The 16,628-nt window shown below is 42.8% G+C and overlaps 1 protein-coding gene across 1 annotated transcript in view; it reads right to left on the minus strand.

The window, feature by feature from the left end:
• RETREG1 (reticulophagy regulator 1) overlaps positions 1-13,522 on the minus strand; it is a 55,905-nt gene extending 42,383 nt beyond the window's left edge. Inside the window, exons 1-3 of the mRNA XM_042840065.1 lie at positions 13,278-13,522; positions 4,264-4,370; positions 2,551-2,581 (exon numbers count right to left, since the gene is read on the minus strand). Coding sequence (XP_042695999.1) covers positions 2,551-2,581; positions 4,264-4,370; positions 13,278-13,522 — 383 coding nt within the window. The remainder of the gene's footprint in view (positions 1-2,550; positions 2,582-4,263; positions 4,371-13,277) is intronic.
• Between the last annotated feature and the right edge of the window lie 3,106 nt (positions 13,523-16,628).

A 16,628-nucleotide genomic window follows, 5' to 3' on the forward strand; every position in this document is an offset into this window, starting at 1 on the left:
TTAAAAAAAAAAAAAAAAAAAAAAGGAATTAATGAAAGGTAAAAAGGAATTAAATAAGATCATATTACACTGTGTTACAAAAAGCAGCATATTTAGGATTGTGAAAAATCTCTGAGCATCTACTGTAAAACTTACATAAACAAAAACTATATCCTAAATTGAGACTAAGTTTCAAAAGGAATGCCTTACAAAGGAGGTATGACTTTCAGAGCAGCCCTCGTACTTGCAAGGACTTCCTCTCACGTTACATGACTTCTTAGTCTCGGTAAGAGCATTTTATGAGACCTTGCTGAAAGCCTAATAGGAAATCCAGGTTAATTTTCATGAATATCAGCGTCCATCTGCAGTATTGTTGACTCTCTGAAAGTACAGAAGATTTGTGATGTGATTAAGAAATTCTGCTTGCTGTCCCCCAGTGCACAGTACAGCACACATACATGTCCTTCACTAAATTTTCTGATCATTTGCACAGAACAGATTTGTCTTTACTGACATTTTGTATTACTCTGTCATACGTTCTCTAAAAATAGATGCTTCTTTAGACACTTCACAATCCTCTGGTGTTAAGGTGGCTTTGAGAGCTTATCACCAGAAGTGAAATTTCAACTGCTGCACCCTAACTTTAAGTTATGTGCTAACTTTAAGTTAAGTCACATAAAGACTGCATTTGTTTGCAGTGTGGGTGCAGTATGGGGTCTTTTTTTTTTTTTTTTTTGCTTTATTTTTTTGCTGAATGCCTGTTACTGGGTTGAAATTAACTGTTTTTAAACACTGGGGCCTGGGGCTTCACTGCTCTTTGTTTTCTTTGGGCTTGGACATGAAAGACCATTTTCATGTTAGCTTACAAGGGCTGTTTCAAAAGTAAATCTTTCTATTTTATGATGGTGGCCCACAAGGTTAGAGGCAGATGTTGGTGGAACGGTAGTAGAGGCTGAACATTCCCACCAAAATTCCATTAGGTTTTGTTGCTGTGTGACACATGGCAGCAGAGGGGCAGCTGGACAAAATGGCGCCTGACATGAAAGTGCATGTGAAGCAAAGGTACATCATTGAATTCCTCCATCCAAAAAAAAAAAAAAAAGCACACCTATTGACATTCCCTGACACTCGCTGAATGTTTATGGAGACCAAGAAGTGGAAGCAAGCACAGTGACTGGTATGTTTCTGCAGTGGCAACAATGACAACAATGACTTGAAAAACAAGCCGTATTCTGGACAGCCATGCACAACTGCCATACCAGGAAATGAAGAGTTCTTGTTGATAACTAGTGAGAATGCATAGCTAAGGGTGATGACTATGCTGAAAACAGTGTATTGTAGCTGAGAATTTGCTCTATCAAATAGTGTTGCGCTCTTTTCACACTTGTACTTTCCATGGCAATAAAAGGAAGGCATCAGACCAACCTACATAAAACTAAAATACAATTTTGAACTGTCTGGGTAAAATTCTGGGGCAAGAGGTAAGTAGTACGATGGGTCTCCTTACTATGCTAAATGATTCTAGTAAAGAGGAAGATCAACTGCAAAGAATCGCAGAACTTCAACGATATATTTGTCAAAAGACACAAATCACTGAATCACAGAATGGCCAAGGTTGAAAGGGACCTCAAGGATCATGAACGTCCAACCTCCCTGCCACAGACAGGGCCACCAACCTCCCCATTTAATACCAGACCAGGCTGCCCAGGAAAATAGAAGTAAACATAGAAGTATTCCCATGAAATAGAGGTAAATGCAAAGAGACTCATCCTGAAAAAGGAACCTTAAATACCACACAGACATTAAGATGCCCGTTGTTATATGTCCATGTAAACATCAATTTGGTGCTCAGTAGAGGTTAAAAAAGCCAACCTAACATTAGGATTTATCATGAGGGCATTTTTATTCTAATGCATAGTCCAAGGTCTTCAAGCTAAACAACTGTGAACTCTGTCCCCATATCATCAACGTGACAGAAATGGAAGAAAAGTCACGAAAGGCACAATGAAGACACCAAAGCTACAAAGAGCCTCTGTTCTCATAATAATTAAATTTGTGGACTTCGCAGAACAGGATTAAAGTTTATGAAGATGCAGATTGCTACAGAGTATTAACAAAGTGTGATTGTTTACAAATTCTTCCAACCAAAAAAGAAAAGGTAGACTGGGATTAAGATGCTACAATTATGTAGTAGCAAAGAAGCACAAGGCTATGTGTATTCCTCACAAACCATGAAATTCAGCCATGGGCCTCCACACTAGATGATGTTGTGAATACCAGAAGCAAATACCGATTCCCAGAAACCACAAAACATGATAATCCTGTTGAGAAAAAGCATTTCTAGAAATACTTGACACACTGATGTATTCTTTAATACAATTAAAATCAGAAAAAATAATTTGGAGAGTTATTAGAACTGGAACAAACAATAACAAACTTAGAAAAAATACTAAAATAATCCAGTTTCTATTTTAATTATAGGGAAAGTACACTCTTAAATTCAAGATTAAAAGATTAACTATAAGAAAAGATGATATCAAATAAGCAGCATATTAAAAATAATGTACCTACTTGTCAGTGATGCTCCTCCAAAGCTGTGCACCTGCAACAATGAGAACATAAGATGATCTACAATGCAGTAAAACAGAAATCACACATAGTTTTTTTCTTTTTTATTTGTAGAAATGTGCAAATTTGGGATAAAATGACTAAGGAAGTCTTCACAACAGTTAAAAGCAGAGTAACAATTGTGAGAAAACTTATTTTTTTCCGTAAACTTAACATACCAATTTAAATATTAATGAATAGTTTTTAGCTACATTTCCACACAGGTGGAGGAGATAATCAACATGGCTCTCGCTTTACAACTACAAACTGACAATCACTGTCTACATTCCTTACAATCCTGTACTAATCTTGCCATCTAGTGGCTAGCTGGAACTGTTATCCTGGGAAGAACTGCTTTTGCTGTTTGGAGTGACAATTATTTTCAAATCACTACAAGAAGAAATAATTCTACTCTATTCGTTCAATAACTACCCATGAAATTTGTGTTCAAAAAAATAAACAAAAAACACTGACGGCAGTGTACATAAGTGGCATAAAATAATCATTCTGTGAGCATAAAGCTGGGAAACAGAGGTCTTCCTGCTTTCACCTCTCTGATGAACGGTTGAATAATCCCATTGAAATTGAAGTGAACGCCAGATGAAGGCAGGCTGGTCTTCCCACTCTGCCAGCTTGGTAAATATTGGTACATCTTGCATTTGGCCAATATAAAAACATTAGTTAGCAGTAACGGCTAAAAGACAACTTGTGTAAATCACCACCTTCTGACTGGTGGGTTACTCAATGTTAGAGGTAACTTATACAACACTGAGTCTAAAAATCTAATTAAGATAAGTTTCTTAAGTTGCCCACTAAGCAAGCAGGTAGCAGAACAGCAATTAAGATTCTGGAGAAGGCAGTGACAATGAACAATATTTCAAAAAAGTTTCTGAATAACTGCTGTAACTTAGCAGGGAACAATAGGCTGGGGAAGTCAAAATGAAAAGACAGCATATTGCAGAGGAATACTGTGCATCTCTGATGTTATTTCCTGCATTCCTTAATGATTTTTCAAACACCTCGCATGGGATTCAACATCAAAGAACAAACAATATGTCACTTCAAAAAATGTTCCTATAACATGAAGTACAAGAGATGCCAATCATTTTGCCAAAGAATTTTCAAGATGGTAATGAAGTATAAGACAAAATAAATTATAAACAAACAAACAACAACATAAAGAACAGACAATCAGCCAATAACTATTAATCTCTTTCAAACTTGGTACTATTCACATAAGAGTTTTTATGCACTGGAAACTGCAGTGGAAACTGGAAAAAAAAAAAAACTTTCACTTATTTCAACTGTAAAAAAAATAGGTCACTTTGCAACCTATTTCCAAAGTTGACTGATTCCTATCTGGTCTCCCAAACATTCCAATAGTGATCTAGTGTATAGTCAGAAGAAACAGGAACTTTTAGGGAAATAATGTAATTTCAGATCAAGCAGTTGAGAGGCAAGAATGATTGATATACTCAAGCTGAAACAAGTCTCACAGCACCCTGCTTATAAAACATAGAAGAACTTCATGGAAAATGGTAACAGATCATCACAGATTACATCTAGTATTTCTGCAATAATCCTAGTATCATAATATTAAAGTTGGTTTAATAATGTACTAATATGCTATGAAATACAAGTGTTAAAGCAAGGAGTTACATCTCTATACTGCCTTACCTTTTATCCTAGATAACACCAAATCCTTTATTATCTGTAGAACCAGCAGTCCAAGTATTATGAGAGAGGTCAGATGATACAATCTCCAAGGGGTCAACGCAACAAACCTGGAATGTTAAGAAAAAATAAACACTGAATTCTTGTGAACTGACTGGAATTATATAAAAGCTTACAGGTGTTGTTAGTATTGAGAATAAAAAGAGAAAACTGACTAATCTGACATGAATCAAATTCAGTTTCTTCCTGCAGTGCTTTCCCAGGAAGCAAACACTAAAAGCTCCAAGCACAACAGGCTCATATAATCATAGAATCACCAAGGTTGGAAAAGACCTAAAAGATCACCCAGTCCAACCGTTCACCTATTCCCAATAGCTCCCACTAAACCATGTCCCTCAACACAACATCCAGCCTTTCCTTGAACACCCCCAGGCTCGGTGATTCCACCACCTCCCTGGGCAGTCCGTTCCAGTGCCTGACCACCCTTTCTGAAAAGTAATACTTCCTCATGTCCAGCCTGAATCTCCCCTGCCGTAGCTTGAAGCCATTCCCCCTGGTCCTATCACTAATGACACGAGAGAAGAGGCCGACCCCCAGCTCACTGCAACCTCCCTTCAGGAAGTCATAGAGAGCAATGAGGTCTCCCCATTTAACCATACATTGAGTTTTTAGTAAATTTTTGTCCGCACTTTTATCTAAGCACAGCTGAAATATGCAAAACAGAATATTTTCATTACTGCATAAGAAGCAGTACTTCTAAAATCAATTTAGGTTTTATTAACAATTTTTTTTTTAATTCACACACAGCAGAAGTTAAACATTTCCTTGTGTTTCTTACAGGACCTAACTTCACAGCAGATTCTTATACAAATGATTCTTTCAAATGGGAAGATGAAGTAAAACCATGTCATTCATAGCACAATAGCCCAACTTGTCCTCAGAATGAGCTTTTGTGATTTTTGTTCTTCATTACAGAAAGTTTTTACAACATGCCCAGTTGAGTCAAAGAGACCCAGACTCACAAGAGATCATCGATAATCTCATGCACTGCTGCCACAGGTGTCCACATTAGCACTTCTGTTTTACTGACAAATGGCATAGCTTGCAGGAAAAAAAAGGATCTGATGTATAAAATAGTTAGCACTCAGTTATATGAGAAAAGCGTATTAACAGCTTCAAGAACCTTACAGAGATCTGATAACAGTAATTATTTTTGAGCACATCACAATCTTTCACAAGGTAAGACCAAAAATGATTAACTTCAAGACAAATAAATGGTGAAAGCTGAGAATAGCCAAAAATAATAAGAAGCCACTGTCCAGGGCAGTGGATCAACTAAGAGTAACAACAAATAGGATCATACCAAGAATGAAAATGGTTTGTAAACAGGACAACCGGACACAAAATTAGTTGCTGTGGCAGCTTTTCTGCAGGAACAAGGGGGAAAAGAATTGAAGTAGCAAGTATGGGGTACTGGAGGACCCCAAGGAAAACCCTCTGAACACTTGATTTTTATACAAAGAAAGCTACCTTCTAGGAGTTTCTACTACGCTAAAGACACATAGTTGTGGAAAACTGCTCTCATATTCCTTGCAGGCCTGAGAAAACTGGATTGCATCAAATCTCCATGAAACAACTTTCCTTATTTAACTGTTCACAGAAACTCAGAAAGCCCAAGCACCTTCACCAGATCAGGATATGATCTCCTATACCAACAGATAAGCTCATTCTGATAGTTATGTTCTGAATTGAACCATAAAAATACTCGAAAAAATAAGAATATTCTATGGGGGAAAAAAAAGTCTCAAATCAGTTACTCTACAATTTCAGTTAGCTCAAGAAAACCAGTAAAGATGTTTAGAGAAAAATCTTTACAGGCTCTTTCGTAACAGCCCACACATAGCTCTCATTAAATCAAATAATAATCTTCATCCTTAAATATCCTTGATTCTGTTGAAGGGTGAAGTTCGACTGCACTGAAGACTTTGTCTAACCTACTTCTTTTTTCTAAACTTGCTGACAATGAAGGAGAAGGGAGCTTGTGATACTGTACAGAAAAAGGAATAATTTTTAATGTGATTTCTTCATTTGTAACAATTGCAGACCTTTAAGTTGTACAGAATTAATACTACAACCTCCTATATGATCTTCACGGTGCTTGCTGATTAGCATTTTATAGGATTGAATAGCATGTTCTAACTTAACAGTTAACCCTGGGCAGCCCTCAGCGGTTGAAACACACCAATACTGGAGTTTATGCATGTGCACACGTGCACATTGATACACACACACATTTTACTAGTTCTCAAAGGTAAGAGAAGATGCTTACTACCTTCCAAAGAATACAGAGAGCATTTGACCTACTTTACAGTCACAATTAAGCCATACTCATAGTTTCACTGCAATCATAGCTGTCACCTGCTGTTAAAAACGGTTGCACTAACATGGACAAGGATTAGCAAACAAGAATTAGCAAGGTAGCATCCTGTCTAAAAGATGTTTCCAAGTCATCTCATTCTACATTCTTGATACTACAGCCTTTCTGCTCCATAACTTTTTGAGGAACAAAAATATGCGATCTGTATGGAGCAGTTAACACAGCAGTCAAATGAGGTCCCTTCACATACTTGGAGAACTTCAAATGGGTAAGGACTTCTGGTGTCTTAATGCCGTTGTCAATCTTTCCTCCATTCTTTCAGTACTTGTTATTTAGATCGCACTGTTTGCAACAAAAGCCATCTCATACAAACTCCCAGCCACTGTGTGTCAGCCCTCAGGTGCTCCAGCAACACAGATCAGAAAAACTAGGAGCCATATGTCAGACAATTCTGTGCCCTTAAGTCCCTTACGGGTCACTGGCTGACAACGTGACAATGTTCTCCCTTGTTTTTTGGCACATGTCTACCTCCAGCTTATTGAAAGGTTAGTCCAACATGCTGGGATCTGAAAACCATGTATTATGCTAATGGTGTAGGGATTCAAAATTCTTCAAGGAATTATCAGGAGGCATAGCAACCAGATTAACAAAAAGTCACAGTGGCACAGCAGAACTTTTGCTTATGATTAGGAATTAGTTGTTTTGGTTTTTTTCCTCCTCTTTTTTTAATTAACAGGGTTTGAATACTTCTAAAACACATACCAACCTGACAAAACATCATATACTGTATACAGTATATTTAAGGCCTTCACTACGACAAAAATTCACATGCATCTTGCTTTAGGGCAACTAGAAATGCCTCAGGCCTCTCACCTGGGCAACAGTGGTCTCACCTGTGAGACGTCCTCTGGCTGACATTTAGAGCAACCAAATGGAAGAACTAATGAGATAGTACGCAGAGGGCAAATCACTGGGGAGTGTGAACTCTAACATTTGATTAAGAAACCATCTGAGTAACTTGACCTAACTGGACCTATTTCCAGAAGGAAGTCAGACTAGCTGACATCCTGTTGTCTTCCCAACCTACAGTCTTCTATGACGCCACAAACAGGTGATTTACACAGTATCTTGTAGAAGCAACAGCTGATCTCCCTCCTGCGTCACTTTATGACCATGGTGTCTCAGCTTCCTACAATAGTTCAGTAGCAGCCTTGGATCTATCTTCTTTACAGCCTCTTGCAGATACTGGAAAACTGCTGATATATTGCCCCAAAGCCTTCATTTTTTCCAGGCTGAAGAAGCCGAAGTTTCTCAGTCTCTTATTATAGAATCATAGAATGGCCTGGGTTGAAAAGGACCACAATGATCATCCAGTTTCAACCCCCTGCTATGTGCAGGGTTGCCAACCACCAGACCAGGCTGCCCAGAGCCACATCCAGCCTGGCCTTGAATGCCTCCAGGGATGGGGCATCCACAGCCTCCTTGGGCAACCTGTTCCAGTGTGTCACCACCCTCTGTGTGAAAAACTTCCTCCTGATATTTAACCTAAACCTCCCCTGTCTCAGTTTAAAACCATTCCTCCTTGTCCTATCACTATCCACCCTCGTAAACAGTCATTCCCCCTCCTGTTTATATGCTCCCTTCAAGTACTGGAAGGCCACAATGAGGTCTCTCCAGAGCCTTCTCCGAGCTAAGCAAGCCCAGTTCCCCCAACTCCTCATAGGAGTAATAAAGTAACTCTCATTGTAAGAAAGATTCCCACCAACTCAAGCTCTTGTCACTTGGCAGCCACCTGCAGAAAGCAGCACAAAAGGCAAACACTGCTGAACGCTTCTACAGAATTACGATTATTAGCTAAAAGTCACTAAGGCAAAGGATAAGAATTCAAATAGCTTATTCTGTCTACCCCAACTACAGGAAACAAGATTTTCACCTTATATATAGGTCAAAAAAAAAAAAAAAAAAAAAAAGAGGAGAACATGATTCTCTAAGCAAAAATATGATTTAAAAACCCCTTTCAAACAGTCTGCATTCAATCATCACAGAGAAACTTACTTATAAGAGGTAAATATGCAAGCAGAATGGTGATTTGGGAAATAGGATGAATAACAAAATGCTCCACTGCAACGTTATCTCACACTGTCTGCAGGAAAACCTCCTGGGGGAAAGCAGTAGTTAGAACTGTATTTGTGGCTTATACATCACATTTACCATAACCGATTCCATTCAGATAGGCATTTAACATAAAAGCATTCAAATGGAGGATGTTTAAGTGACCTAAACATCTTCTGAGTCTATCATGACATCAAATGCTACCATTACTTTAGTGAAAACAGGAGATGTTTCCATGAGTTAAAAGTATGCTGAATTAAACACAAAAATCAAAGATCCTGGCTTCCTTTATTCTTGTACAAACATGCCCAGACGACCTCAATTAACCTGTACTCTGGGAAAGTCCAGAAGAACTCTTAATCCCATTTTCTCATGCAGTAGCAGCAGTTTGATGTTAAAAAATCCACCTCCACCATACTGCCCTAAATCTCCTTTTCTCTAATGCTCTCATTAGTCCTGTAACATCTCCCATGGAGCACAGCATATCCCTGTAGAACTTCTATTGTTCTCAGGATTACGCTTGCTATTTTAAGGGTCTTGTCATCTTGAGCTACAATATATATATAATTTCTCTCTCAACACAACTACTGTTACACACAGAATGCCTTTGTGTCATGAGGGAACTACAAACCCAAGCCGTGTTGCAATTCTGCTTGCTTTAGGATTTCCATCTTCTGTAAAGTCCTCATCCTGGATTTGGTCCTTAATTATTCAGTAATGCTCGCTTTCCCTCAGCTCCTCAATTATCCTCCTTGATTTATTTTCTGATTGATCCTGTTTTCTGCTGAGTGGTTCAAAAAATACTGTCAAGTGGCCAGGCTTTTTATGTAACGCAGCCTGGCTCTTAAACAATGTCAATTTTTATTCCAGTAAACCAATCTCTCAGCCAAAACTATGCAAGTTGTCACAAAAAAGCTGTTGAGATAGTGGTGCTTTTTTTCTTAATTACACTGATTTAGCCTTCCATTCCACTTTACCTTTGAAGCCTTCTAAAATTTTAATAACGTGTGTTGGAAAAGTAAATATAAGCTTAAAGGCGCCCAACTGAAAACAAGTAGCCCCTACAATTCAATCCCAGCTTACACTGTTATCAGAACATTAACTTGACTTCAGAAAGCATGGGAAGCTTTTGGGAAAGCATCCGTTCGACAAGAAAAGGATTTGAAAACAGCTGAAACTGTTCTGAAAGAGTATAAGCTGAATTCAAGGCACGAGGAGTCTACCATCACTACTTGTACATTCATGACCTGGACTCATCAAAAATCCAGAGATGTTTAAGTGAAAACAAAAGTCAAATTTAGATAGCCAATATAATTGATACAATCTCTGAATTTCTTACTAATGGCAGTCTTTCAGTACCTGCAGGAGGCCTACAGAAGGCTGGAGAGGGACTTTTTATAAGGACAGGCAGTGACAGGATGGGAAGAAATGGCTTTAAACCGGAAGAGGGTGGATTTAGACTAGATGTCACGGAGAAATTCTTTCCTGTGAGGGTGGTGAGACGCTGGAACAGGTTGCCCAGAGAGGTTGTGGATGCCCCATCTCTGGAAGCACTCAAGGCCAGGCTGGATGGGGCTTTGAACAACCTGGTGTATAGGGAGGTTCCCTATAACAGGGGGACTGGAACTGGATGATCTTAAAGATCCCTTCCAACCCAAACCATTCTATTATTCCATGATCACATTGATACACAGCACATTGATAATACAGAGTTGGTAATACAGCTTGGATGGGCAAAAGCTACATCCTCTTGTTTGCCTCTTATGTGGCATTTTGACTTTACAAACTACCTGCAGCAGAAGCAAAGCAAACTGCATAAACTGGGTCTGAAGTTCAGTGCAGTCCTTGCATGTGAAATCCCAGGAAACAAAAAAAATGTCAGAGTAATTTGCAGTCCAAGAACATCCATCAGTCGCTAACAAGAACGACGTGCTTTATGCCTCGTTAAACAGTTCATGATGATTTATTTGCGATATTCAAAATAAAGGAGCTTTGGAAAACACGGTGAAATTAAATTAGCAAATTTCTTGTACCACAAAAATGCTATTTCAGTAGTAAATATAAAAAATGCATTCATATAGAGCATCTGGATGAAAGATTTCTCAGAGGGAAGATGTTACCATCAAATATAACCAAGGTTTTGTGATGAGATAGAGAAATTGCTAACCCTCAGCAGCTCATACTGCAACAGTTCGTGCACAAAGGGCTCTGAATGACAAACATATATCCAAGAACTAGAGTAACAGAGGAAAGACACTGTCCCCCCAGAATTAAATGGGTGGGAGGAAGGTACCATCATTATCCTTCCAACAATTGCAAAGCACTGAAATTAAACTTCACAACCTGTTCCTCCTCCTTCCACTACCAATACTGCTGATACAACAAAAGAAGCCCCCAGCCATCCTTCTGCACTTCTCTCAATCTTGAGGAGAACTGAGGCCCTACGCCCTGTGATCACAAGCACCTCTGCAGAGGGAAGGGGGATATTCCAGGCACAGGAGAGCAGCACTGAGGCACTAACTGGCAGTGCTCCTCCAGCCCAGAGTGCTGTCAGCTCTGAGCGCTGTGAAGACAGGCCCTGCAGGCAGCTGGGCTCCACTCACACCCAGCACTGTGTTCTGGCTGGAGCTGAGTCACAGCAACCAGGCTGACCAGCTGGACTGGAGCTCCAGAGGGAAGCAGAGGCAGCAAGCACACTGTGCTGCAGATACATGATGCCAACATAACAAGGGAGAGAAATGCGAGACCAGATTTAAACCAGTGTTTAATTTTCAGTGTCAGCTTTCAGAGGCTTGCTGATGAGATCATTCCTGATGTTCTTCAGTCTCAAACCAAAGAATTTCACTGCATAACTCCCCACTTTGTCTCTCAGGTTCCCTGGCATGAGGAATGAGGTTTTCAAGGAGGGACAGAGACATCACCAAAATAAAAGCAATCCTTCCACTGACTTTGTTTCATCCTGACTCATTTTGACACTAAGAAAGAAGAGTAAGCTACAAATCCTGACAAAATAACTTCAATCACAAGTCACTCCAAAAGTTGCAGTAGGACCAGTGAGAGTTTCTGTACACGTTATACACTGCATGCACTATACACGTAGACAAAAGAACAGCAAACATTGTCCAGCAGCTATTACTCACTGAGGCACAGAAATGAAACCACTTAAACACTGCCCTTGGTTTTTATGAGAGCCAATTTCAAAGAAACACAAAGCATTATAATCCTCCAAATTGCTGTCAGAACAGGTGAGCTCTGAGAGCTGAACCACATAAATTTCCCAGTGAAAGGACTTACCAAGGACACTTAAGAGCAAGACTGATAACAAAAGTCAACTTAGATTACACATCACACACACGCTGCTCCCAGGATTTGAGAAGATGAAGTGGTTTTGGAAATATCTGAACAGATATTTTCTCTTGCAGTGTGAAGCTTCAGAAAATTCTGTGTGACCTGGATCATCACTAGAGTTACGGGGCACTAGGTGGAGTTTGCAGTTAATCCACTTATTTGCTTGTTTGCCTCTTGTTCATTGGAGAAGAAAGGAGGAAGCTCAAGCACTGGAAACACAGTTCAAGTTCACAGAATCAGGATTCAAGTCCGAAGGGACCTCAAAGCCCGCTCGGCCCCAACCCCGTGCCGTGGGCAGGGCTGCCAGCCACTGGGTCAGCCTGCCCAGGGCCCTATCCAACCTGGCCTTGAGTGCCTCCAGGGATGGGGCACCACAGCTTCTATGGACACCTATGCCAGTGCCTCACTGCCCTTTCAGAGAAAAACCTCCCTGACATCTAATCTAAGTTTCTCCTCTTTTACTTCTAAACTGCTCCCCCTTACACTGTCACTATCTGCCCATGCCAGTCTCCCTCCTGTTTATCAGCTCCCTTCAAGTACTGGAGGGCTGTGACGAGGTCTCTTCTTTAAGCTATCACCCCCGGCTTCTTCAGTCTGTCCTTACAGGAGTCAGTCTCAGGGTCTCAGCTGTACCATTACACAGAGTCCTAACACATAAACCTCTCTAAGGCCATGGGGAACTTCTGAAGAAATTTCACAAAGAAAGGCAAGCTTTTTTTTTTTTTTTTTTTCTCTCTATGAAAATAATCAGAAGATGTGCTGCAAATGTAACAACGAAGCCATGCCTGTGAATTCCAGAGTTTTGTCAACCAAACTACGCCCTACTAAAAAAAACTTTAGCCGGAAAGGCAGGCTTGGTGCTCTGCAGCAACATTCCCACCGCCACCCCTCCATCAGGGCCGCCGACGGGGAGCAGCACACGCATCAAACCCAGCCCTGAGGGAAGGCACCCCGCAGCAGCACGGCGCCGGCCGCGGGCCCCACACCGCCAGCCGTCACAACCGCACGGCAGCGGAGGCCCAGCGCTCAGCCGCACCTGCTCCGCGATCGCGGACGGGGACGGCGCGGACGGGCCCTCGGAGAGCCGAGGGCTGCGGGAGCGGCCCAGGCTCCTCCCGGGGCGGGGATGAGGGCCGTGCTGTCCCCCGGCAGGGCGTCCCCCCGCGCCCGGCGCGCTCACCAGAAGAGCAGGTTGGCGCAGACGAAGCCGCCCAGGCTGTGGAGGGGCCGCTCCCAGCTCAGCGCCGCGGCGATGCAGCAGCCCACCGCCAGACCCGTCTCCCCGAGCAGAGCCGCCGCCGCCCCGGCCCCGCCCGACACCTCTGCCGGGGCTGCATCCCGCGGGCTCTCCGGCCGCTCCCTCCCGCCGCCGCTCTCCCCACCCGTCTCCGGCTGCCGCGGCCGCGCGGGCGCCGCACTCGCCATGGCTGGGTGGCGGCGGCTGGGCCGGGCCGGGCTGGGCCGAGCCGGGCCGGGCCGGGCCGGGCGGGAGACGGGGCGGAGCGGGACAACTGTTCCCTCCCCGTGCCCCCACCCCGATCGGAGGCGCTGACGTCACCGCGGCAGGTGTCACGAGGGGCTGCGCGTGCGCGTGACAGGTGCGTGGGGAGGGCGGGGCTGTGGGTGGCGGGTGGCCGTTAGCCGCCGGCCTCCAGTCGCCAGCCTGACGCGCGGTCTCTGCTGCCCTCCGAGTCATACAGCTGTTTAGGTTGGAAAAGACCATTAAAATATCCAGTCCAACCATTAAATCATCCCCACCATGCCCACTAAACCACGTCTCTCAGTGTCATATCGCCGTGTTTCTTGCACACGCCTGGGAGTGGTGACACCACCGCCTCCCTGTGCAGCCGTTCCCTGCTCTCACTGCTCTCTGAGAAGAAATTTTTCCTAATATCCAAGCTGAACCTCGCCTGGCGCAATTTGAGGTGATTCCATTTTGTTACACAGGACGAGACCGGCTTCAAACCCCGGAGAGCATAACTGCTGAGATACATCCCTAGAGCATCGATTGCTGAACAGGCAAAATCTCATAGGGGTGAAGGGACCTCCAGAGAATATCAAGTCCAACTCCCCTGCCAAAGCAGGTTCCCTACAGTAGGTCACACAGGTAGGTGTCCAGGCAGGTCTTGAACATCTCCAGAGAAGGAGACTCCTCCACCTCCCTGGGCAGCCTGTTCCAGTGCTCCGTCACCTCACCGTAAAGAAGTTCTTGCGCACATTTGTGCGGAACTTCCTATGCTGCAGTTTCCAGCCGTTTCCCCTTGTCCTGTCTCCACACACTGCTGAAAACAGTCTGGCCTCGCCACTCTGCCCCCCACACCTTAGATGTTTATAGACCTGGATCAGGTCCCCTCTCAGTCTTCTTTTCTCAAGACTGAACAGACCCAGTTCACTCAGCCTTTCTTCATAGGAGAGATGCTCCAGGCCCTTCACCATCTTTGTGGCCCTCCGCTGGACTCTTTCCAAGAGATCCCTGTCTTTTTTGTACTGGGGAGCCCAGAACTGGACGCAGTACTCCAGATGAGGCCTTACCAGGGCAGAGTAGAGGGGGAGGATCACCTCCCTTGACCTGCTGGCCACGCTCTTTTTAATGCACCCCAGGACACCACTGGCCTTTTTGGCCACAAGGGCACACTGCTGGCTCATGGCCAACCTGTCCACCAGGACACCCAGGTCCTTCTCCATAGAGTTCCTCTCCAGCAGGTCATCCCCCAACCTGTACCAGTGCATGCATGGGATTCAAAGAACGTGTCTGTCAGTGTAAGCTGCATGAAATCTGGTAACTCATTAAATACTTGGCTCCTGCAGTGAAAACTCACAGAAATACAGTAATTTTGGTTTGTAGATTAACATCTATTTCAAGCTTAATTAGGTACACACCCTCCTTCACTTGACCAATGCAGCAAAAGTAGCCCTGTTCACTTAGAGGTGAACATACGTTTTATTTCTCTGAGGTAAAGAAAGATTGAGGCGTTGGTTCAGCTGTGATTGGATGCGGGTTTCCAGATTTTCTGTGAGGTTTGAGCAGATGACCTTGGGAGGGAGTTCTGTTGCTTATGATTCCACATGCCTGTGAGTGTATGAAAGTGATTAGGTATTGTTTATGAAGGTCTGAGAGAGTAAAAGGAAAGAGACAGGCTTTCCTTGTAGCCCAACAACACATGGATGGAAAAGTAAGGCCTGGGAAGGAGCTTCAGCAAGGCTGGAGCAACAAATACTTTGTTGTTTTGCTTCAGCCCTTTGCTGATGGGTGGAACTTTGCCCTAAAAAGACTTCATCAAGACAGCGTGCCCTTCCAGTGCTGGCAAATAGGCAGCTGTCTCATAGGGATGCAGGCTGCTGTTTAGCTGCTGAGCTCTCTAATGCTGCTCCAGCACCTCTGCTGGTTTGTAGGGTGCAGTGGATGCCTCTTTTGGGGAGTGGGAGTAGAGGCAATTTTATGAGTATGTGGGAGTAAAAATAGGGACCTCTGACAAGGAGGAAAAGCTGTTCTTCTTTGAAGGCATTTTAGGATGATTTGTTGTGTGTGCCAAGCTGCTTGTTGTGGTTAGTACTGTCTATAATATACTATCAAACCTTCCCCAGCTTAACCAGTAGCAGCTATCTTTCCCTTGCCAGCATTCAGTTATTTTGGTATTGTGGGCTGACCTATTCAGGACCTAAGTCTAGCTGACTCCAAACAGCTACGAGATAAGCTGGGATAGAAGTCAGGTGTTCCTTATGTAAAGTGAGTGTGGGATAGTTAGCCACAGAAAGCACCCTTGGGTTAAAATATTTAAATTTGAGTTTAACCAACATTAGCTCTTAGTTTGTGTTGAATTTGTGAAATGCTGATAAAGGCATTATAGCCCTATGGCCCTACGGATTACAGCCGTGGCAGATTTTAGGTAAGTAACCCTGTCCGATATTCCATGCTTTTTAAAAAGATTGGAATATGATTGAATGCCCCCTGCTCTTAGACATCACATCACTGTCCCTTTGATTAAATCATACACAAGGAGTTCAAGGATCCCCTGCTCCCCAGGAAACAGAGATGATGAAGGATGGTTTCAGAGGACAGGGCAGGCTATTGGTACACAACTCTTCCATATCTTGATTAAAATTGCTTCCGTTCTGCACTACAGGCCTCTGCTTTCCTGACCTATGCCATAAAGGTTATGAATGGAAATTAGTGAAAAAATCTTCCAGAATAGTTTCTGTTATTTAGCTAATGGAAAACATGCCTTGTGTACTGATGGATGACAGCTTTTCTTTTCCACTGTTGATAGTGGTGTGATTTATACGACTGAGCTTGATCTGATTTATGTGACTGAACTTACTGAAAGCACTCTGGTATAAACATCAGTGTGAGAGAAAAGATGGCTCATTCATTTGTGAAGCACTGCATTTTAGATGTTAAATGTGGCAGTAAATATGCTCTCTGGCCTCGATCTGTCTCTAGTTTGATGTTTTGACCGCTGGAGTTTAAAAGGTTTGTGTGCTATCTGTGCAGGAAAAATCTAGGATTGGTACCCAGTGCACAGCTGCATGC

This window comes from Centrocercus urophasianus, unplaced genomic scaffold (assembly GCF_019232065.1).
Source record: "Centrocercus urophasianus isolate 14NV4802_14NV808 unplaced genomic scaffold, USGS_Curo_1.0 seq_11, whole genome shotgun sequence".
Classification (NCBI taxonomy): Eukaryota; Metazoa; Chordata; class Aves; order Galliformes; family Phasianidae; genus Centrocercus; species Centrocercus urophasianus.